Source organism: Plectropomus leopardus, chromosome 21 (assembly GCF_008729295.1).
Source record: "Plectropomus leopardus isolate mb chromosome 21, YSFRI_Pleo_2.0, whole genome shotgun sequence".
Classification (NCBI taxonomy): Eukaryota; Metazoa; Chordata; class Actinopteri; order Perciformes; family Serranidae; genus Plectropomus; species Plectropomus leopardus.
Window position 1 is genome coordinate 25,957,325 of NC_056483.1, and position 25,095 is coordinate 25,982,419.

The window sequence follows — 25,095 nt, forward strand, 5'->3', positions numbered from 1 at the left end:
CACCCTTTGTACATGAGGCCCCTGGCCTTTTTCACACTCACACTCTGATGACGCAGCAACGGGAACAATATGGGATTCAGTGGGAAGGACGATACTTCCACATGTTGACTGGAGAAGCTGTGGATCAAACCGCTGACCTTCTGATTAGAGGACAACGCGCTCTACCTCTGAGCCACAGCCAGCTCGATTTTTAGAGAAAAAAAACAGTGCAAAGTCTTTGAGCTACTTTCTCTGCAATTCATTATTCTTTTAGAGCCAGCTGTTTAGAAATATGTATCACTTGTTGCATACACTTTGGCAGACTTTAATGTGTCCATCCTGAGCTGAGGACTGGGAGAGAAGCAGGAACCCTTCAATTTACCCAAAGGAACAGCAGAGCTCAACATACAGGTCCATGTGAGGGGTGATGGAGGGCAACTAGGTCTGTGGACCAAAACACAGAGTTTATCTAAACATGACTTAGAGCATGTCTGACAGTGGCAGTGACAGTGTGTGAGGTCGCCTCTCTGCTCCAGTCCAATTTAGATCAATGAGAGAGAGAAAAAAAACCACACAGAAAATCAGGGAAAGTCCTGTGAAACACAGCAGCTGCTGAGAAAGAGTTAACGGAGAGATGAGTTCAATGACTTCTTCCTGAGCACAAACAACACCACTGTTCCTGGACTCCTGCATTATGCACATTAGATTAGATATCATTATTGAGGTTCATGGTCAGATTTTCTAAATTTGTCTTGATTTACAAAGAACGCTCTGTTTCACATGTATGAATAGATTTTAGAGTAGATGCCCTATAGTAGGACAAAGCCGTTAATGGAGTTTTAGATTCAATTACAATTTGGGCTTCCAGTGCTTATAAAAACAAGATAAATAAGTTAGAATTATTATTGTGCCACACTCTGTTTTACAATGATGCTCTCGTTTTGTCTTGTGTTACAAATCCAGCGCACTCCAACTTTACAGCAGAACGATACAAAAAGAAAGCGAGTCATTCTCCCACAGCGTGCAGTGAGCCGTTTTCACTATGAGGAAAGTACTGTAAGTGTAAAAATACTGTACCTTAAAAACGAGTCTTGACTGAAAAACTCTGACAAATATGACATATCAGTTTGTCCTTTGGTGAACAGAGAGGGATCATCACAGACCATGTGCATCGTGAGTTTTATGGTTCTGTCTCATTTCTGATTGTTGCAGTTTGAGATGTTATAACTGACCGTAGTCACCAGTAGGTTTCTTTTTTAGATGATTCCAACTCTGCAACGAGTCAGGATGATTATAATACATCCATGCTGTAAACTCCACGAATCAGCCCAGTGTGAGGGCAGTTACAAAGTGCAACACGTTACTTCAATGGATCACCGATAACAACCAGCCAGTTTGCAGGATGAAGGCTTAATGTTAGCAGAAGGAAAATATCCCGAAACTTTCTCCTCTGAATGATCCGTTTGAGAGTGTTTCATCCGCGTGAGAGTGTTTTAGCATTAGTACTCTCATCTCATGAATCACAAGGTTCCTTTACTGAGAGTCCAGCTGCAGGCTGAGCCAACCTGCAACACTTCTTGTCCGTGTAATGGTTAAGTGTGTTCGTCCCCTCTGTGTGTGTTGCTGCCGTGTTTCCTGTAGCGCCGCCCGGTGCTGCACACAGGTAGAGACACACACCACGAAACACACTCAGAAGCTCAGCAGGTGTAGTCCATGGATCTGTTGCAGTCCTGAGCTGCGTGAGCTCGCAGACATCTGCATGGAGCTCGCGGGCGCGCGCACAGCGTAGAGTGAGAGCTATGAGACACTGGGCTGATTTGTAGCTCAAAGTGCGCTTAAAACCACTTCCTTACAGCAGCACTCCACTGCCATTTCCCTTTTCCCAACATGGGAAGAAGGCAATGAGAAACAAAATTGGTAAGAAATTAGTAAAAGTTTAAGAAAATTACCTAAAAATGTGTAAATAAATGAGTTGAAAGAAAAGGAAAAACTGGATCTTTGTCTTAAATCCTTTAAATTGTGAGGAAGACCTCATTTTTGCTCAAGTGGAATTTATGGTGAAATTGTGGATTGTTACAGTCGCTCTGATGCCAAGCACAGAGAATTATAGAGAGCAGAAATTAGTACAAGCACATAAAATAGAAATACAGTAAAAATAAGATCTTTAACTTGTGGTATCACCACTTTCATTTATGTCATGGGCACTTCCTCCATCACTCATAACAAGTATATGGAATCAGAAAAAGAAGAAATGAAGGACTGAAGATTACACAAAAAAACAAACAAAATAAGACCCACAAAAGAAAATGAGAAGCGGGGAAACATACAATACTCAATTATTTTTATTAAAGATAAACAGATGCAAGATGTCCATCACAATTTACACATTTCACCATGCTTGTGAGCTGGAATCTGTTGAGTTAGTGCCCAGCAGGCTTCAGATTTCAGAAATGAAGAAGTCCTCCACACAGATTGTTTAACACTGTGAATCACACATTTCAGCCTGTGGGTTCAAGCATTTGTCTACTTGTTGAGGACTTTGAATATTCATGGTAAAATCCACAAAAACACCATCTCAGCAGTTGTGACTTCAGTGGAAAATGACATTAGTGATACCATGACAGTACTTTCTTCCATCAAAACAAAAATGCTTGAAAAGCTCCTCAAACGCTTTTCATGTTGTGACAGTTTCATATCAAATGATTTAATAAATCTCAAGTCATATATCTTCTCTGTGACCTTCCTCTCTTTCCATGTTAATGAACAGACCAGTTCCCGGTGGAGACACTGGACCTGAGTGTGAAGACAGGTCAAGTCTACTTGGGCGCTGCTCTCTGCAGTGTCTCTGTGTGAGCCCGATGTCTCTCAGTACGGTTTGCCTCCAATGGCAGTGAGCATCTCCTGCCTCTCCGCAGCCGTGGGCATGTCAGGTCTCACTCCGTCTCTCCTCCTCTGCAGCATGATGTTGTGCTAGAAGGACACAAACACAAAGTGCTAATTTAAAAATACTTTACATACAACAAGCTGCTGCCACCCGTTTCCACTGTGAGCAGAAACCCTGACAAAAGATACTCCAGTCACTCTGCATGCAGATGCAGCTGAGCCTGTTGATATTGAGAGTCACTCCACCAGTTTACCATGTCATGGTAAGTTTTCAACACCTCTGGAAGAGCTTTGTCATTTTTTGAGAAAGTAATGACATCACTAGGACATCATCAGGGTTATCTCAGCCTGGGAGCCTGCATTACAGACTTTGACTGTACGCTTTGAATGGCAGGAACATTCCCGCTGTACTCAAAGATCCCTTAGCTTTATGCTTTACTTCTCTGTGGAGCGCGGGTATGGTGTTTTGAGCATGGGTACGACGGTGTCGCTGACAAACCGCCGGGGAGTCACATTCCTGAGCTCCAGTGTTTTTGAACATGTAAACAAATCCCTCCTTTTCAACAACTGTATGGACGCAGATCTTTGCACATGCCATAGGTGATGGATTGTGTTATCTTCTGAGATCTCTCAGAGTTGGACAGTAATTATGTCAAGCTGTGTGCCCTGTGTTGGTTGATTTTTTGGCTGAGCGGGTTTAGTGATAGCTTGGCTGTCAGCGGCTAAGGTTATCTTGAGTTAGTGGTGTGTGATGTGAGCCCTGCTGTTCCCAGAGTATTTTATTGTCATACAACGTTCCTTGTACATCCCATATCATGTCCAAACCTGTCATTTCTTCTGTGTTTGAGAGTCGAAAATAAGTCCAGATGTTTGATTTAAATGCTGACAGTGCATTTCTGATTCACTTTCTGTGGTATTTCCATCTTTGTTTTGATTAACTTCCAGCCAAATGCTGCTGACCGAGACCTCTACGAACCTCACCAGAAAATAAACACTCAGCACCATCTAGTGGACTGAGAAAGACAGGGATTTTATTATTCAAGTAGTATTAAGATGTGTATTTGTAAAAGTGAATAATGTGCATAATAAACCACCGATAATTGGTGTCTGTGTATAAATATCGGCACACAAAATACTGCAATACTGTGCTGTGTGAATTATTTTACCCCAAGCCCTATTTAATATCATTATTCGATTCAAACATGTAAAATTAAAAACATCACATGGCTTAAAATGTCCCCTTTTCATGTTATATGCTGATTCTGATCTTTTAGAGCTGTTTGTTAAAAGGCTCAAATCGGGTGCTAAAATAGGTACAATGAAAAATCAGTCGGGTTCTAGCAGATATGGCAAAAATTTGGCCAAAAATGTAATAAAAATTAGAAATGGTGGACTTTCTTTTGGGTTTATGGCATGGCTCCAAGAGGCTTTTTTGTAGGTCATGGGGTTTTAAATATGTTTCTCAAGTTTCTAATCTCTAGGTTAATTAGTGTTTCCTCCATGTAGTGGTGGAGTCTGGATACTTTTGAAGTATTTTAGAAGTGGTGTTTGGTTCTCTCTCTGACTCTTTGTCTCTATGTGTGTGTGTGTGAGGGTCAGCTAAAGCAGCAGATGTGATACATTTGAAAAGGGATCCAGCCTGTGTGCTTGTGGCAGAACCCTATGTGGTCTAATATGCTGCTTTGACAGTGCTGAGAGTAGTGTAAACAATAGAGTAAGACCGCACTCTGCTGGACAAACTATAGAATGCAACTATTTCAAATCCAGCCAGCATCATTTTCTGCATTATATGGTCTGTGAACAGAGTTTTCTTTTCAGCGCATTTGGGAAAAAAATATGTGCAGAGGTTGATTTGCTCCATTATGTCTGTAAAAAGCTCATATCAGCTGATGATATAGGTATATTGAAAAATCAGTCAGGCTCTAGCAGAAATGGCAAAAAACTGCCCAAAGTTTCAAATAAAATTAAAAATTATGAACTTTCTGTTGGCTTTAGGACATGGCTCCAAGAGGCTTTTTTGTAGGTCTTGGGCTTTTACACTAGTTTCTTAAGTTTCGTAGCACTAGGTTAAATGGTTTGTGGGGCTGAAAATTAGAAGGTGGTGCTACAGAGCACATTTTGGCACATCACAGCAAAAAAAAAAATCAGATCAAATAACACACCATAGGACTATTGATGTGTCTGCCATGTTTCGTGAGTTTTTAAGCATCTTTAGCCCCTCAAACATAACATCCTGTTTTATGGCGAAGAACGCAGCAGAACGGCAACAGCGTTTGATGAAATCAAAAACGGCTCGCAATTTAACTATCTTCATGTTCTTTGTACCTCCAAATTTTCATACTTCTACATGAAATGGTTTGCCGGGGCTGTCATTTAGGGGACGCTACTGAGCTCATTTTTTGACACCTATACACGAGACCTACAAAATACAAAAATTTTCACCAAGCGTAACCATAAGCGTTAAGTAAGTTTCATGAGTTTTTGAGTATGATAAAGCCCTCAAAAAAGCAATTCATTTGGCAAAATAATAAGAAGAATAAAAAGCGGACCAATTACAACAGGGTCCCTTGCACTGGTCAGTACTCGGGCCCTAATAAGCATGTAAGAAGCAATAAGAAATACTTTTTTTTTTTAAATACACAGCCTCTATTCAGGGCAAAGATGTGATCATAAGCCTGTGTATAAGAACCCGCACAGCAGGGAACAGCTTCATGTTGATGTCAACGTGTTCTGAAGCTGACATGGCTCATACACACTGTGGATGATGGATCATTAAATTGTCGATATTCTTAAGAACAACCGATGTGGCCCTTCGCTTAAAATGTTGCAGCTGCAAAGAATTGTGGGACAGAATTCTCTCCTTTCCTTAGCCAAAGGATGGTCCAGTGTCTCCTATGCTACAGGAGATTATAAAGGAAGCACTGAAGCTTCTTTCCTTCATATAAGGAAATTCAAACAGCTCGTATTATGGCAGCCGCTCAGCTACTTCCTGTTCGTTTCACTCAGTGAGGAACCTTCCCAACTGCTGCCTCACTCCCTCTGCAGACAGAATCAGTAAGACTGCTCCTGTCTGCTCACAGATGGCTTTTTTCAGTCAACGAACCTCCTCCACAAATTCAAACTGGCACGTTTAAAGTATTTCAAAGTTATGAGAGTGTTTTCATTTCCTTGGTTTTCAGCCAATGATAACTGATTAATCTCTTCAGGGTGTGCATTTCATGTGAGTCTGTGAATTGAAGCTTGTGCTGCTGTGAGCTTTCATGTGACAGCAGGACAGATGCTGCAGCTGTAAGCTCGTCACAGGTGACTCAAGTTCTTATTCAGACATTCCACCAACATATGAAATTAGCATCACATTTATGTAACAAGGCACATGTGTAATGGAGGTTTCAAGTTTTGAGATCTGACTCTTGAGATCTGACTCTTGTGAGTTCTACGTTGTAGAACTCACAAGAGTCAAGTTAGTGTTAATCAGTTAGTGTTAATCAGTACCCCGTGTGGGAGCACACAGAAAAGCAGGGGAAGGCACGCGTTTTGATTTAAAAAAAAAAAAAAGAATTATGTCACTGGTGATATTAGTGTGACGGCGCGTGCTCACGAATATTAAAGAGCACAGGAACCAGCAGAGTTGGCAAGTTAAGGAAAGTTTTTTATACCCATAAAATAGCAACGGCAGTGCGATGGAACAGGCGCACTTTGATTCAGCGCTAATGCCAATTTCATGTAATGCCAATATCTGCATTTCCTTTGAGTTTTGCCTCACATACACACTTCATCCTGAGCAGACAGCCTGTCCTATCGAGTCAAGCATCTCCTCTCCAAATTATGACGCCAAAACGCGACCATGTAGTGTCTGCACTGACATTTTGTCATGCTTCTCGTTAGCCTATATGCTGTAACGCATTTTGAGCCACCAATTGCAGGTATTAGCAGATTGGATCACGATGTCAAACGGATGACAATTGGACTTTGAGCCGCTGTAAACACGGAGCGGAACGAAAGACTGCTTGTCAATAAAGTAGCAAAATGGAGGGAGGGCCTTTTGAGATCTGACTCTTGTGAGTTCTACAACTTTATGGAAGTGCAATATGTTATCACATTTTCACAAAGAACATTTCTATATGTAAACTTGACTTTAAATTTTTTTAAAATCCCTAAACCAAAAAAAAAAAAAAGGGCAGTTAAAGCTTAATACCCCCCCCCCCCCCCATTCAAATTGTCTTAACCTTAGGTAACTCGCTATGTGCCATGTTCTCTCTGTTGCAGTCCGTACTAAGTTCTAAGCACGCTTTCCAGATCATTTCTTTGTTTGTTTTGTTTTACTGTATTAACAAAACAAATATTTTTTAGGTAATATTCTTTTAAAAAAAACAAAAAACATTTCCTGTGTTTTTTTAAAGAAATCAAGCCAATTTGCTCAGGTCCTAAAGGGTTAAAGATCTCCGACTTTTTTTTCATCAGCGTGTTCTCTTTGATGCTGGAAACACACACTCACCCAGTATTTCCTACAGTTCTTGTATGTCTGGAAATATGCTGAACACATGCCCTTATCATAGTTGTAGGCATCCAAACACTTCTGGGAGGCATCGCTCTCCTGAAAAAGACAAAAGGTTCCAACAACAGAGCAGGAATGGACACTACCCCCCACAACCCCTCACCCCCACCCCCGCCAGCAGCAGTCTGATGTTTGACACAGGCTCACAAAGCTTACCTCGATGCACGGGTTCACGTCCTGATTCCGAACTCTTCGTGCATTTTTATCCATTGGAATCTTTAAAAAAAAAAAAAAAAAGTCTGAAATTTAAATATCTTGTCTGTTGAGTATTTAACTGAATATAGGTCAGAATGGATTTGCAAATCATTGCACTCTGTTTTTATTTATGTTTTATACAGCACCCCAACTTTTCTGGAATTTGAATTGGCTTGTGTATATCTACCTAAGTCTAAGTCTCTCTCTCTCTCTCTCTCTCTCTCTATATCTCCTATATATATATATATATATATATATATATATATATATATACTGTATATATATTGTAAACTTCTAAATACTAACATAGATAACATTTATTTTATATTTACAGTAATAAGTCATATTTCAAAACCTAAACATCACAAATATTTAGAACCTATGCTGAGAGGAAATTAAAATTTAATTAATCTTTCAGTATTCATCGTGTATCTTTCATTTACTGGTACTCTTTCGTCACCTCAAACATAGCTTTGACTCTTCTGCACTGTGGTCTCTTGTCAGACAACATTTTTGCTGATACTAATGCATGTGATGTTCTTAATTGGGGAAAGTCATTTTGGCAGTCTACTGAAGTGCTCCGTTCCACCAATTTTATTTATTTAATTTTTGTATTTTCAGCTGCATCTCCATGCGCAAAAAGATTGGGCCAAACGATCCTCACACCAATACAGTCTTCTGTTCCAATCAGTTTTCAACAAACATGTCCAGCTATTGCATCTTTGTAGCTGTGAATGAAATAGAAACAGGACAGGATCATCTGGACTTCACAAACGTCCGGAGGTTTCACGGAGCATCGAAACGAGCTGGTGCTTTTCTGTGACCTGATTCTCTGCGTACAGCTGATGCGTGGGGAAACACAACACCATCTATTCACTCTATCCAAATAAATACCCTAGCAGAGCATATGTAAATCAAATGGACCAGTGGTGGAAGTTAAACAGTAAACACGTCTTCCTGAAATGGTTCCTCTACAGACCCCGGTGTCCTCCGCCGAACAGGACACTGCGACCGGGACAAGTTCACCTTCACCGGTGTTAGCTAATAGCTAGCGGAGAGTCTGTGGCGGCTTCTCATTCACATGCAGTGACTAATGTGACGGTAAACGGAGATAAAACTTCACACAGTGAACATCTACCTGTCCCAGAGAGCGTTAGCAGCGTGGATCCGGCTGGAGCCCAATCACTTGTGGATACGCCTGATATCGACACCGTAAGGGCGATGCAGATTTAGAAAAGACCAGAAATAATGCTAATAATAGCTTTTCAAAAACGGTGTTGTTACTTATATCCCGGTGAATGCGTGCGAGAGTCTTTCTCTGACAAGTCAGTGAACAGCTCGACACTAGCGTACATGTGGCTAACCGTGAGTACTCCAGCAGCCACAGGCTAGCAGCTGCTCGTCATGCTAACAGAAGTCCACAGTCAACAGCGCACCACAGAAATCACACACACCGTCACCCACAACTGACAGCAGCAACAGCCAATAGAAACCCCGCAAAACTGATACCTCAGATTGACAGTCTAATGAGCCAATACAAGCTCTCTGCTAACAGTCACTTTTCCTGTGGCGATAACATGCCCTAAAGCAAGTCTAAACGATTGACACAACATCAAGCAAGTCCAAAAATGGAGTTTGACTCTAAAGAAGAGTAAGTGACGCTGAAGTGAGGGCAGCAGCGCCTCGCGCTCTTCACGCTCTTCGTTAAGCACAGGGGGCTGAATTTTGAGTGGGCGTGGCTAAGTCATAGTTCGGTTGCATCGCAGCGCATACACAATGGCTGCTCGAAAGAGGGGAAAGCAAACAATTTTCAGGCCCGCCGCGTCTAGCAAAAAATATGAGAAAAAAATTATTAAAAATTCGGAAAATAGTTGAAAGTGAAGAAAAACCCAACAGAAAGAATGTTAAAGCGACCAGGGTAAGTTTGATGTAAAATAAGTCAGCGGTTACACAGTTGTTGAATTAAAATATCGGGGTTATTTAAAATTATGAGAGAGGGGTGAGCTGGGGAAAAAGTTAGTGTTAATCAGTACCCCGTGTGGGAGCACACAGAAAAGCAGGGGAAGGCACGCGTTTTGATTAAAAAAAAAAAAGAATTATGTCACTGGTGATATTAGTGTGACGGCGCGTGCTCACGAATATTAAAGAGCACAGGAACCAGCAGGGTTGGCAAGTTAAGGAAAGTTTTTTATACCCATAAAATAACAACGGCAGTGCGATGGAACAGGCGCACTTTGATTCAGTGCTAATGCCAATTTCATGTAATGCCAATATCTGCATTTCCTTTGAGTTTTGCCTCACATACACACTTCATCCTGAGCAGACAGCCTGTCCTATCGAGTCAAGCATCTCCTCTCCAAATTATGACGCCAAACGCGACCATGTAGTGTCTGCACTGACATTTTGTCATGCTTCTCGTTAGCCTATATGCTGTAACGCATTTTGAGCCACCAACTGCAGCTATTAGCAGATTGGATCACGATGTCAAACGGATGACAGTTGGGCTTTGAGCCGCTGTAAACACGGAGCGGAACGAAAGACTGCTTGTCAATAAAGTAGCAAAATGGAGGGAGAACCTGAGGCAAACTCATTCTGCTCTGAGTCAGATTTGCTCGTGCAGCCTGCATCCCAACGTGTCACAGACAGCTTCTTTTCAGACCAAAAGTGAACCTGTGTTGAGTTTGACTGCTGTGTATGATGTTGCACATTAGATATCTGTGTTTCCATGATGTGCGTGCAGGAGCCTGTCATGTCAGTGTAATGAGCATTAGAATCTAGTTGGTGTCTGTGGACTCTGTGACACATATGGCAGCTCTGGTGTTGACTGGAAGTAGCAGGCTGTTTGTGTGGCTGCTTAGAAAGCTGATACTAAAAGAGTTCCTGAGAGGAGATGTGTGTTGTCAGTGTTGGCTCCAGTCTCTGTGTACATCTGTCTTAAACCAGACCTAAACTCTGTATCTGACAGCTACACGCTGGTGGAATTTAATTAAGTATTTTTACTCAAGTGCTGAACACAAGTACAAATTTCAGGGCCTCGTAGTGTACTTGAGTATGTCCATTGTATGCAACTTTCTGCTTCTACATCCCAGGGGTAAATATTGAATTTTTTATTCAAAAACATTAGTTACTAGTTACTTTTCAAAATACAATTTTTGTTTGTTTGTTTTTGGCTTTAAATACCTGGTTTTGTTGCAAGAAACATGGCTGTTGAAACATCCAGGAAAACAACTGCTAAGTATCCCAACGTGTCATTAAAAATACCTGGTTTAATCTCCAGAAAAACGTAAGTATCCCAACGTCTCATTAAAAATACCTGGTTAAATCTCCAGGAAAACACTAGTATTCCAACGTCTCATTAAAAATACCTGGTTTTGTCGACAGAATAACAGCTGCAAAATGCCCCAGTGTTTCAGTAAAACTACCTGGTTTTGTTTTGAACTTTTAGTTTTCATACTTTAAGTACATTTTGCTGATTGATTGTACTTACATACTTTTACTTAAGTAAGGGTTTAAATGTAGGACTTTTTACTTGTAACAGAATATTTGTGTAGTGTGGTATTGGTACTTTTACTCAAGTAAAGAATATGAATACTTCCTCCACCTCTGGATACAGAATTTTCCTGCTGTAGTTGTGTAACAGACAGCCATGACTCTGGTCTGTTCTAGCCTGCACTGAATTGTTACAAATATTTGTCTAAAGCATCTTTTTTTGGTTCAGATGTTTGCTTCAGGAGACTTTACCTGCTGCTTTGAGTTGATGCTTCACCCTTTGAAATTTGGAGCAACATCACTTTTCTTGTGCTGCTTTCACAAGTATTAAACCTTTGAACTCGAGCAAATTGTTGCAGTTTCTTTCAATACATGGGGAAAAGGCAATGAGGAGTGTTTTTTTTTTTAATCTCTGTCCAAACCATGGTCTTACCCAGTACTAGCTATTTTTTGCCCCTAAATGAATATTAACTAGCATATACTGTTGTAAAAGCCGGAGTACATTTTTACTTAAAAATTTAAACAAAATAATTTGAATTTGCAAAATATTTAGTTTTTTTTCTGTCTCTACTGATACATTAATATTTAATACATTAAATATAAGCAGCTAATGAAAGTAAGTAAAAACGCAGTATACTATTATTATTATTATTATTATTATTATTCAGTTATTAAAAACAGAATACAATGGCTTTTAATAGACACATTATGATTTATAAAATCCTGTGTTACAATAAAACAATTTAAAAATTTCAACAGTGCTTAGAGCTGAGTTTTAATAATTGCAAAACAGTGGGTTGTTATCAGTCTAGTTATTTGCACTCATTTGTAAAGTTCAGTTAGAAATGCATTGATCACTTCAGACTCAACTACTTGCAAAGAAAAACATTTAAATAGAGAAAAGTCTTGAAATTTGATTTCTCTAACAATTCTTATGCTTTAAATTTAAAAAACGGTTTTAATATAATTACAGTATGAGCCCTTTCCACAATTGCCATGAGGCCATAAGCTGCATGGATAATGTACTACTTCAAAATTTGTGCAGGTATGTATGTATTACTGTTTTTCATATTTGATGGATATCCCATAATGAGACCTGATCATGTAAACTTCAGCTGACTGAGTGAATTTTTGAACAATAATATCAAGTGAAAATGTGTAGATTGGAGATGGAGTTTTTCGACCTGTTTTTGTTTGTCGAACAGTTTCATCTATTTGTGCTCTAACTTTATTCAAATTCTAGCTGGTTTGTTGTCAAGGAGCTAAGCTGCATATTGTTCCTATAGAAAATCTATAGCATATACAATATAAGACTACGATAAAATGAGATGTGCAAATGAGCATGTGGTTTGGCATCAGAAGTATCCAGCAGTCAGTTCTCTGTCAGACAGAGGTGAGGTGTTGTGCATGGTTATTGCTTTCAGCAGGAAAGATTTCCTTTCTCTGTTCTTGTGACAGTGAAGCTGCACCAGTCTGTCAGAGAAAGAGATCCACTGTCTGTTCGCGGGAGGTAGAGAGGGTGGTCAGGATTATCGAGAATGGACAACAGTTTGTCCAGTGTCCTGCTCTCCACCACAGCTTCTAAAGTGTTAAGGGAGGTACACAGAAGTGGGTTTAACTACAGAGCTATTATGAATAAAGCCCATCTGACAGCCATTTTCTTAGTCTGTCATGGAGGCCATTCTGTCATGTGATGATTTTGTGCTTGAAAGGCATCTTTGACCTACCTGCTCAAGTACCCGCTAGCTGGGTGGACCTGCACATAGAAACCAGAGAAATGATGTGATGATAATTACAAGTGTTTCAGAGTAACTGAACAAAGACCATACCTGTACTTTTTGTACTTTGTAGCCCATTTACTTCAAATATGAAAAGTTTACATACGTGGTATTAGTATCTGTAGTGTTAGCATATTAATACCTCTGAATCATTACCTGCATGTTCCTGTATTTCCTAAATGTAGGCCTTTATTAAATGCAGCCTAAAGTTAGTCACTCCAATGCAGCAATAACCATATCAGTACCTACCATGTTAATATGTTTGTATGTATGCATTTGTGTGTGTGTGTGTGTGTGTGTGTGTGTGTGTGTGTGTGTGTGTGCGTGTGTGCATGTGCATGTGTTTTGCATTTTTTTAATATGGTTTGTAATTTAAGTTCAATTTGTACTTTTGAGTTTTAGTTCAAGGTTTGGTAGAAAAAGAGAAACAGTTAGATGGGAGTTTGAAGCAAATGTGGCAGCACAAAGGGAGTTGATGTTGATTTAATGACTTTTGTCTCTTTGGCTTTGCTCTGACACACACAAAAAAGAAAAGCACTGGAGATCAGGTGTGTCTACAGCCCAACGCCATTTATTTTTCTATTTGGTGATTTCATCAAATAAGGACTGCGATCTGGAAACATAGACAGTTATATGAAGCAGCACCCTATGATGTAAGAAGAGCAGTAAAAGGCAAAAAGGAACTACAGGAAGAAGGTGGAACAGCAATTCTAGGAAGACAATCCCGAAGCATGTGGCAAGGTCTGATGAATATGACAAGACCACACACCCCTCCTTGTCAAGTACTTAACAATTTCTATGTTGTCTTTGAGGCCACCTGTAGTCACCAAGCAGAAACAGCAGAAGCGGAGGTTGATGGATGGGTGGGTGCTCCTCTGACACCTGTCTCCCTCTCTGAGCATGATATCAGGAGGCTTTCAAACATAAACACCAAAAAAGCAGCATGTCCAGAGCATGGATGTATTATAAGGAAATCTGGACACAGCTGTGGGGGCGGGGCCTCATTCATTCCTGTGAGAGCTGCTCAGTGGCGCATGAAGCAGAGAAAACTCTTTTTCCGGGTTTAGAAAAGTGTAAAATACCCGGATCTACTGGCCCATAGAGCATGCGTGGAAGTGATTAACGACAGCTGAACGCGGCCGAGTGTACCCGGCACTGACTTCGACTCACTGACGGCTCACTCAGATGACCCGAGTGCTCGAAGCGAACAGCGCAGATGCATGAGCATGTCTCTCGTAGTAGCTTAGCTTATTAGCAACAGTAGCTAATCGGCGGTATAACGATAGCGCTGTCGGTTTTAATATTTACGTGATTATCAAATAATGGTATATTTATCTCTCTCTCTCTACACACACACACACACATATACATACAACACATCAGGAAATCATATCGTAATCACGACCAATCAGAACATGTTGTGCCCATAAAAAGGTAATAAAAGGTGCTGCTTGTAATATTGCCCCGTGTTTTATCACACAGCTCAACTTTTAAAAATACTACGTTCAGTACCTTTCAGTAACTGTCACTAGTGCTCCGCGCTGCTCACTGATAACCGGTAGTTTGAATACAGACCGTAGACTGTATATACGGTCTCTGATACAGACACGGTAAGACGTCCATATTACAGCTTTACAGCCAACAGCATATGGATGTGTTTTAAAATGGTAAAAATGATGAATTGTGATTAAAAACTGATGAATTACAGCAAAAATATCCATTACTACGGCCGGTACGAAGCCTGTGCTGTGTCAGAAACTCTTAGAGTTACATGCGTTTCACGCGGTAGAGTCCCACGGGTCCGATGCGTGTTCATTTTATGTCTGGAAAAATTTCACAATTCCAAATCTTGATTCGGAAAATAGCGCATTTTACGTCTTTAGGACTTACATTTTTTAATAATGGCTATAAAAAAAATGCGTTCTGAAAAGTCAACATGTCTCAAAAAAAATTATGCAGTGATTTAAGGAGGTCTCTCTCCCAATGTTAACAAATGGAGAAAAGTCTTTCTGGGCCAGTGTGCATCACGTGACGCTGTAGTTCTACTTTCGGCCACTATGTAAATTTTGCTTCAGAGGGTGGTGCACTTCCTGGGGGCTTGGTCCAGAGGGTATAAGTGGGCGTGTCCTGACCAATTAATGCCAGTGTTCACAACAATATTCAACAGCACACTAGCGTAGTCTGTCAGACCCACATGCTTTAAGAAGTCCACCATCATTCCTGTGCCCAGAAAACAAAACCAACCTGCCTGAATGACTGCCGCCCAGTGGCACTCACCTCTAGAGATGAAGTGCTCTAAATGGCTGGTTAAGGATTTCATCTGCTCCTCACTAACCAGCATACTGGACCCTCTACAGTTTGACTATGATCCCAACCGATCTACAGAGGACACCATAGCACACATCCTCCACACCAGCTTGTCTCACCTGTAAAAGAAAGGGAGCTTTGTGAGACTGCTGTTCATTGACTTCAATTCAGTATTTAACACCATAGTTCCCTCCAGGCTGGTCACAAAGCTCAAGGAGCTGTGATTTAACACCTCACTGTGCATGTGGATCCTTGACTTCCTGACAGGACCCAGGTGGTGAGAGTGGGCAGATATACCTCTTCTACCCTCATCCTGAGCAGTGGAGCACCCCAGAACTGTGTTTGAGTTCCCTGCTGTACTCCCTGTACACACACACTCTGTAGCCTCTTCAGACTTCCATCAAGTTTGCTAACGTCACAGCTGCGGTGAGCCTGATAACAGATATGTTGACTATCGATGGCCTTAAAGCAAGCTTAGAATTAGTTAAGCTCACAAACTACTGTCGTCTGCTGCTATATAGGGGTATTTCCTTTGACAGAAGGGCAGAACATAATGTACATGTTGGCTGTAGTCTTTGCAGTGTGTTCAGGTGCAACTTTTTGGCAGAGACAAAGGTTATTGTTACATTAGGTGACGCGGCAGGGGGGCTTTCAATGCTGCTTTTTCTTCTTAGTTCGGTTTGGGGTGTTTATACCCCGTTTCCACCAAAATTAGTGTGTATATGCAGGCTTTTGTTAAACACTGAAAACCTACTAAAAATAGGCATTAGACTCCTTTCTCATTGCAAGTGGACAACTATACCTTTTTGCATTTTTTTCTGTTGTGCCACATTGACACACTGACGACACCGCCATCATCGGCCGTATTACAAACAACGATGAGATTTAATTCCGGGAGGAAATCAACAATCTTGCAAAGTGGTACACAGAGAACAACCTACTGCTCAATGTCAGTAAAACCAAGGAGCTGATTGTTGATTTTAGGAAGAAGCAGGCAAAGTCACACACCCCTGTCTACATCAGTGTAGCCGAGGTGGAGCAGGTGAACAGCTATAGGTTCCTTGGAAACACTGAGAACATATCCTGGTCATCACACATCAACGCCCAGCTTAAAAAAGCACAGAAAAGGCTCTACTTTCTACGGACCAAGAACCAGAACAAGATCCTGGTTAACTTCTACAGAGGAGCAATAGAAAGCACACTGACTGGAAACATCACAAACAGGCATGGTTCGTGCATGGCCCAGGACAGAAGGCTGTACAGCGAGTGATTAAAACTGCCCAGAACATCACTGGTTCCCATCTACAGAGCGTCAGCGACCTCGGTGAAGTGAGGTGTCTGCACAGAGCCCAAAAGACACTGAAAGACAGCAGCCACCCCAGCCACAGCCTGTTCACCCTGCTGCCATCTGGAAAAAGATACAGAAGTATCCGCTGGCAAACCACCAGACTACAGAGCAGCTTCTTTCCCCAGGCTGTGAGACTCCTTAACTCCTCCTTCAACGCCAAAAAGATGTAGCGGGATTTTGGGTCAACTTTAATTTCATATCCTCTCTAAACCATGTTTAAGAAAAATTACAAAACAAATCTAACTTCTACCTTGAATGTCACAAACACACAAGAAAACAGGGTTAATAATAAGCAGAAAGCAACATGGAGGCCAGCCAAAATCTCAGAGTCGTTGGGTCCCATTTATATTATGAGTTGCTCTGCTACGTTTTTTCCCAGTGTCTTGAAAACAACTGGAAGGATTTCAGTTGGTCTGTAACTGTATGTCAAGTCTTGCTCACCAGATTTAAAGATTGGAATGATAACAGCTGTTTTCCAGGTCTCAGGGAAAGTTCTTGTCTTAATTGACAAGTTTACAAGATGAGTTATTGGCTCAAGAAGTTGTGTTCTGTACTTTCTTTTCAGTGCAGAATCAAGATTATGGATGTCTTTGGCCTTTGAGCTGCTAAGTTGATTAATAATTTTGCTTAATTTTTCAAGGTTAAGTTCTTTGATGTAAAATAGTTTTTGAGCATGCATCCTGGTCCACTTTACTGGGTTTCATTTCTACCGGTTTAAAATTGTTTTTAAGTTCCTTTACAGACTCAGTGAATTCATTTGCAACTGTAGCATTATCAGAAGTAGGATCATTGTTTATTCTCAGTTCTGTTATTCTCTAATACTTAGGATTGTTTGAATTAGATTAACAATTGATATGCTTCAACAATTTGGAACTACTACCCTTTGCAGTTTTGAGTTTTGAGAAGTAAGTCATCTTAGCTTTATGTATTTCACACATAGCCTTTGTGACAAGAGACTTTTTTAGGGCGAAGTCATGTTTTTTCATTAATTGCCAGATATCTTGACCAAACCACAAGGGAGCTCTTGGGCCACTCATCCATGTTTTGTTCTACCTGTCATAAAGGGCTGTTGTGAAATTATCATAGCAGGTGATCAAATCATGTGATTCTATTATGTTATTACAGTTCAATTGTATCAGTTATCTTTAAAAAATCTTAAGTTTTGAAATCCCTGATTTTATTAACTTTATTTAACTAGACCAGCATTGCAGATCTATGTTGTAGATGGAAGAAGCTACTGGTTACGCATGTTGATGCAGCAGACTGCCTGTTATAAAACTGCGTGAAACTTAATAAAGCACATGCATAAAAACAGGCTTGTTAAGTATTCATATTTGCAGATTCTTTTCGTTTATTTTTATCATTCATTTTTGCCCTGTGAATTTCTGCTCAAGGGCATGTTTTTTCTTCTTTGAGGTGGGGTATGTTTTGATAGTCCTAACAGGTATGAGAGTATCCATACAGAATTTTGCTTAGTCTTGGTTAAAAGCTGGAAAAGCTTGATCGAGACTACAGCTGTTAAACTCACTGAAGAGGAACACCAGGGTGTCAGAGGATTTACTGATTATAATGTGTGTGTTTTGAGTGATTTGCTGGGCTGCTGCCCTGATGTTGGCGCTTGGTAGAATATACACACAGCTACACACAACAGATGAAAACTCCTTCAGTAGGTAAAAGGCATGGGTGGAAAGGGTGAGCAACTCCAGGTCAGGATTGCAGACCTTCCCGTGTACCTTGATGTTAGTACACCAAAGACAGTTAATTTACATTCACACACCACTGCCATGCACCTTCCCCCAGCTTTTGGTTCTGTCTACCCATATGATCCTGAAGCCACCCAGGCTAACCTAATGTTAATTATTTCACGTTATGTTAAAACAACTTGACTGACTTTTGGTTTCACACAGGATGTAGGTATGTGAGTTATGCAACATTTTGTTAAAACAAAATTGACTTCTGGTTTCACACAGGACACGAATTGTGACCGCCAGGGTGAAAGTCCTGTATTTGTTTTACCCATCCACCTCCTCCTGGCTTACATAATCTTTCTCCCTTTTTACACTACAGTTCTCAGCGACAGGTGTTGCTGTGGATGGGTTTGCATTTGAGTTTTTTTGAAGCCCAGTGTGTCTCAGAAAGATGCTTCAGAGTGCTTTTGTTGCTGATAACACAACCAGTTGGTATTTGATGACCTGTAAATGAGAACAGGCTGGGCTGCAAGTGCATGCTAGTGCAAAAACTCTTAAACCCGGTTTGTTAGGGTGTTTTACAGAACTGATACCTTTCTTAAGGTCGACTCTGGCGATACCGTAGGCTGAGGTTTCTCCTGATTTAAAGGCCATGTCTGCTGCCCTCAGCAACTGTTTGACTTTGCTGTGTAATATTAGAGACACTTCAGGAGACCAGTCATCTCGTCTCGCATAATATTTGTCTTCCAGTACCTGCTTTAATGTTCTATTCCCTTTCCCCCAGCACTGAACCACTTTGATCCAAACCTCAGGATCAGGTCCCTTTTAAACAAACTGTTAAGCTTGTAATTTGAGAACCTTACAACTAGAATCATTTGACTCTATTGCCTTCGTCTTTCTCCTTCTTAAAATGGCAGTAACAGTTTTTGCGAGCGTGCATAAAGACACTGTCCCCACAGAACAAGCAATATGCTGAATTCATGTGTAGCTAAACCATTGATGGCTGTGACCTTGAACAGTTGAGGTTGATCTTTGTCATTGCATGGTGTGAAGAAGCTGTGCCTCTTTTTGCTGGATATACTGACCCTGAATAAATTTAGAAAATTGATGAAGCAAAAAATGTAGATTCTTCCACATGATTTCAATTGATGCCATTATAATAGGTGTTTTACTGGTAAATTTATTTCATCTTCAAGTGATGGCTTTACTCAACATAGTAAGCCTTATTTGAGATATTACTTTACTTGCATCTTTTTAGGCTACTGTATTTACTGTGCTATTATGGTTGTTTTCGAAATTTCCACCATGAATGATGCTGAGGATTTTCTCACAAATGTCCCCAGTAATTGTACCTCCATAACAGCAGGTGGTGCTACAAGAGGGAGCCACTAAGGACTACACCATGTACCCAGTGTCATCCATGCCCAGTGTTACAAACTTTCTTGCAGGATTTGGTGAAATAATAATACATTTTATTTATGGGTGCGTTTCGAAGCACTCGGACACCTCGCAAGACATGAGTTTTTGGGGGGTTTTTTTTCAAATTTGGCACAAACCATGACTTGGACTCAAGGGGATACCTTAAGGGAATTTCTTCAAATTTGGCACAAACATTATAGTATTACTCAAAGATAACCTGATTAGATTTTGGTGGTCAATGGTCAAGGTCACAGTGACCTTGCATTTGTCTCATCCTTGTAAATAAGATATCTCAAGAACACCTTAAAGTAATTCCTTCAAATTTGGCACGAAAGTTCAAGTAGACTCAAGGATGAGCTGATTAGATTTAGGTAGTCATAGGTCAAAGGTCAAGGTCACGCTGACCTTGCATTCGACTGGTATGTATAATGGGACGGCTGTGGATTTGGGGTAGAGCAGGTTGTCTCCTAATGGGAAGGTCAGCGGTCTGATCCCCAGCTTCTTAGGTCAACATGTCAAATAATTCTTGGGCAAAATACTAAACCCCAAATATCAACCGATGCTGCACTATTGGATTTTGAGTGCATATGGATGGTTACTGAGTAGCAGGTGGCACCTTGTGCGGTAGCCTCGGCCACCAGTGTGTGAATGCATGAATGTGACATGTAGTGTTAAAGCACTTTAAGTGGTCAGAAGACTAGAAAAATGCTATACAAGTACAGTCCATTTATCATTTACTATTCATTCTTGTTAATAATACCTTGATGGATTTTCTTGAAATTTGAAACAAACATTCAAGTGGACTAAAGGATGAATTGAGTAGATTTTGGTGGTCATAGGTCAAAGGTCAAGATTATGCAGCCCTTACATTGGTCTCATTCTTGTGAACACAATAATTCAAAAACAAGAATTTTCTCAAATTTGGCACAAAAGTTCAACCGGAATCAAAGATGAACTTATTAGATTTTTGTGGTCAAAGGCCAAGGCCAGGGTGACGTTGCATTCAACTCATTTTTGTGAAAGCGGAGGATCAAGGATTATCTGGTCAGAATTTGGGGGTTGAAGGTCAAAGGTCAAGGTCACTGTGACCTCATAATTCATATTTTTGACCATAATTCAACAACATGGATGCCCAACTCGAAACTGAGCTGGTATAGATCTTCAGTGCTGCCGGGGGGAAGATGTGTGTGAAGCATTCATATTTTCACTGACATAGATGTCAACTGTAAGTGTAACCTGATCTGTGTTTGGAGGCATGGCAGTATAGTTTGTACTGCCAGCAACAGAAAACTGAAGCAAGTAGATCACCTTTTTCCTCTCTCTCTTCCTCAGGCCCCTGGGTCCGGCCAGTGTTGAAAACATTATACTGGATAGAATAACTGTATCAGTACCAGTTGGGCACTGCGCCCCTGTCCATGTAGCTGGTCAGCCTTAGAGTGCCATGGCCACGGGAACCCAGGGCCACTGTGACAACATCCTGGAGAAAGCCAAGATCACACCATCTACGGGGAGGCGCAGGAGAGCAGAGGGGAAGCCAAAAAAAAACTTCCCTTGCCAGGAGTGTCAGAAAGCTTTCAACAGTCTGGAGAAGTTGAAGGTGCACTCGTACTCTCACACAGGAGAGAGACCCTATCGCTGCTCACACCCCGCCTGCGCCAAGGCTTTTGTCTCCAAATACAAGCTGCTACGGTACAGACAAGCTGCAGTACACAACATGCTGCAACATGTTGTTTTTCTCTTTAGACCTCTGCTAACATAGTGCTCAGTAATAATCACCATGATGTGTTGATGAATACTAGTTTTCAGCTCTTGTGTTTATGTATAATGAAAAGCATGCCTACGTAAACATGGTTGTAACAATTCTGAGTGCTCATAGAATGTGTCTGTGTTCCAAGGCATATGGCAACTCACTCGCCAGAAAAAAACCACAAGTGTTCATACTGTGAGAAAATGTTCCACCGCAAGGATCACTTAAAGAATCACCTACACACTCACGACCCATACAAGGAGGCATTCACCTGTCAGGAGTGTGGCAAGAGCTACAACACCAAGCTTGGCTTCAAACGCCACCTTGCCCTCCATGCCGCCAACAGTGGAGACCTCACCTGCCAAGTTTGCCTGCAGCCATTCCCCAGCACCGGGGTTCTTCTGGAACACCTCAGAACACATGCTGGCAAGTCCTCTGGCGGAACCAAAGAGAAAAAGCATCGCTGTGAGCACTGTGAGCGGCGATTTTACACTCGAAAAGATGTGCGTCGACACATGGTGGTGCATACTGGACGCAAGGACTTCCTTTGTCAGTACTGTGCCCAGCGCTTTGGTAGGAAGGACCACCTGACACGCCATGTGAAAAAGAGTCATGCTCGGGAGCTGCTGAGGGTAAAAACTGAGCCAGCTGATTCGCTGGAGACAGGTGTCTACAACTTGGTGTCTGGGGGCATCAAGGGCGAGCTCCCGGCGATGGCCCCACCAAGGCTGCATCAGCTCAGCATGTGCACAGGCCCCACCCTGGACACAGAGCCATTTCTCACCCCCACACACCCCTTTTCTTTTAAGTTCCCACTGGGCTCCAACTTTACCTCATACAGCATCTCACCACAGGAGCGGGAGCAGAATCTAAAGGGAGAACTGGAGACCTACCTGATGGAGCTGCAGAGCAGCATGCCCACCTCATCCTCTGCAGCCCAGGATCCACACCTCTCCTCCTCAAAACTTGAGTTGGAGCCTCAAGTGGGCTCAGTGGAGGAAGCCAGCGAAGTGGTATCCCTGTCCAAAATCTCCACACCAATGACAGCAGTCACCACAGGCGACTCCCTGGCCTCGTCCTCCTCTCTGATGGACTTCTCTCAGCTTTTCAACTTCCTGCCACACAATGGGCCCCCGTACAACCAGGCAGGGGGGAACGGGGGACAAGGTGTAACCTACTCACCCAATGAAGAGCCCACACTTCTCGTCCAGCTGCCCAGCCAGTCTCCCAAAGGCTCAGAGGCCTCCTCCTTCATATCCAACCCACCCACCACACTGCCCCGCTTCCACCACGCTTTTCAGTGATCCAGTATGTACTGCACCAGGCACACACACTCCGACACCCACAAACACCCTCACACACCTACACCACATGTCCAGCTCCACAGGTTCCTCAGCAAAAACCCAAACAAGATGCTGGTAACACAAGATATTAGCACTTAGTTCATTTAATATGACAACATGAACACATAAACACACACACATCTTTTTTTTTAACCTATTAAGTTTTTTATTGACGAGTTGTCAAATCTTCACCACCACCATTGACCTAATGACATGTTCACACGATCCCAATCCGGTGATCCTCTGTGCTGTGTGGATATGCAGGTAGAATATCCAAATCCTCAGCTTCTTGCTGTTTGCAAGTTTCAGAGCCTGACATTATCTGTTCTGATTGCCCAGAGAAATGTTGTGGGGACCCTAAGGTTACATCATACTTAAACATTTTTAATCATAGCACAAGCTTTTGAAATTCTGCCAGGGGCTGTGCTCACAAATGTCAGCACTGCTCTGCGTCACAGTTGTGGTGCAGCACAGCTCTACGTGTCCCACTGCAGTGCAGAAACCCACCACAGACATGAATGGAGCAGTAATGTGGAGATGGCAGGATGTGACAGAAGGAGCTGTGTCAGTTTAAACATGAATCAGTCTGTTGGAAGTTTTCACATAGATGAATGCTAATAGGAATTTGCAGTGACATTTACTTAGGACCCCCCCCCACACTCCGCCCCATGCCTTAGAATAGATGAACCTGAGAAAACAGATTCTGTGTTGTTCCTGCTGTTCCAACAGCACTTTTAGTGCATGCTGACTCCTGCCATTGTAGCTGACCCTTATTTTATGTCTGTCTTACATATGGTAGTGACCAAACTGTAGTTTTGGGATGTTTTTGCCTATTTTCATCTACAATGCATTCTGTGCTACAATTGACAGCTGACCATTTGACAAAGCATACCAGATTATGGATGATTTCTTTTGCAATGCCTCAGGCAGCTATTATGTTTCATTACTTTCTAATCTGTATGGAACTCAGTTTACTTGAGTTATATAATTCATTCCAGGAGTCGTGTGTGCTTGTGTTTTAGTCACTAACATTACTGTACTGTGTGCCTTGTCAGCAGCAGACCTAATATTCACTCCACTGGATTACGAAGCCAGATTTCAAGTCTTTGAAAATTTAATTCCAATACATAGTGACATTATAGAAGACTGACGACTTCCTGAAATTGGAGAACACTCAATCAAACATCTCAAACTGCTTCAAATGATTTAAAAAAAAGTGAAAGTATATGTGGTTAATAGTAAATAGGCTTAAACATGCAAAAACATTGATGTGGTCCTTTTGATAAATCTGTAAAGCCAGACAAGCTGCTGAGTAGGAACGATGGAACAACAGGATTACAGCTGTACATGTAATTTTGGTAGTTGGTTTATTTTCTGGTGAAGTTATGTCTTTATTTTCCAACAGTAGTGTCAGTTTATGAAAGCTGAAGTGTGTCTTTGGAGTTACCCCCGCACACGAAACCAAAGACAGACAAATAAGCCTTCACTTTGTATGAGGACGTCACTTAGCAACTCCCAGTAGAGTTGTGTTTACTGCAGCCTTAATCTGCCTTAATTTTCTTTTTTTAATAAGTGGCTGCTGAGATGTTCCACTCCCTGATGCTAATGCCATTGTGCCTTATTTTCTCAATGGTTACAAAAAAAGTATTTTACCAATCATCAAACTTAAAAGTGTAAAAACTGTAGCTAAATTATTTTGTTTGAAAGTACTGACTGAAACAGTTTTTATGTACCATGAAAGGTCACTGCAAGGGTGATGTGCAAAAGTGATGCATTAAAATGCAAACTGACATCTAGAAAAGTGATTGAGATTAGTATGAGGTCTGAATCTAACGCAGTGCTTTTTGAAAAAGCGAGTCTCCATAGATTAATTATTATTTTGACTGGAGCCCTTTTGACTGACTTTGGAAATAACACCCTCTGCCCAATATCTCACAGATAATAAAGCATATACAGTGTCAGATGATGCCCTGAAAAATCTAATATTACAAGAAAACCATTTTTACAATGTACACCAATTGTATGCACATTAAATTAGCAATTGCTTGGTCAATTTCAAATATAACAAAAATGTGATCAAACATTCCAGCCAGTGTCAATCGTGGAACCAAGAGCTAGATATGGAATGAAAAGAGAGATAGCCAAATATTTAAAAAATATTTTTTGATAGTGTATTTTTGTCTGTAGAAATCAAGGGAGCATGGAATCATTTGACAGACCTCCACTCCTATACTTTAAAATTATTTGATCTCTTCCTTCACCGACACACTGACTCATCTGCTTTTGCTTTGTCCCCACAAGAATATTTAAGTTTACTTGTGTCACATTTTGATGACATATGAATTTACCTGGACAGTGTGCATT

General features: G+C 41.2%; 2 protein-coding genes across 2 annotated transcripts; one reads left to right on the plus strand and one right to left on the minus strand.

Moving 5' to 3' along the window:
• Positions 1-2,303: 2,303 nt before the first annotated feature.
• Positions 2,304-9,027, minus strand: chchd7 (coiled-coil-helix-coiled-coil-helix domain containing 7). Its single transcript, XM_042510803.1, has 4 exons — positions 8,751-9,027; positions 7,574-7,633; positions 7,358-7,456; positions 2,304-2,949 (listed from the first exon to the last, which is right to left on the minus strand). The coding sequence occupies exons 2-4, from the start codon at positions 7,625-7,627 to the stop codon at positions 2,845-2,847; spliced, it is 258 nt and encodes an 85-aa protein (XP_042366737.1). The 5' UTR covers positions 7,628-7,633; positions 8,751-9,027; the 3' UTR covers positions 2,304-2,844.
• A 384-nt stretch (positions 9,028-9,411) lies between these two features.
• plag1 (pleiomorphic adenoma gene 1) lies at positions 9,412-24,322 on the plus strand. Its single transcript, XM_042510470.1, has 3 exons — positions 9,412-9,530; positions 20,974-21,330; positions 21,537-24,322. Exons 2-3 carry the CDS (start codon positions 21,083-21,085, stop codon positions 22,690-22,692), a joined length of 1,404 nt encoding a protein of 467 aa, XP_042366404.1. The 5' UTR covers positions 9,412-9,530; positions 20,974-21,082; the 3' UTR covers positions 22,693-24,322.
• Positions 24,323-25,095: the final 773 nt, after the last annotated feature.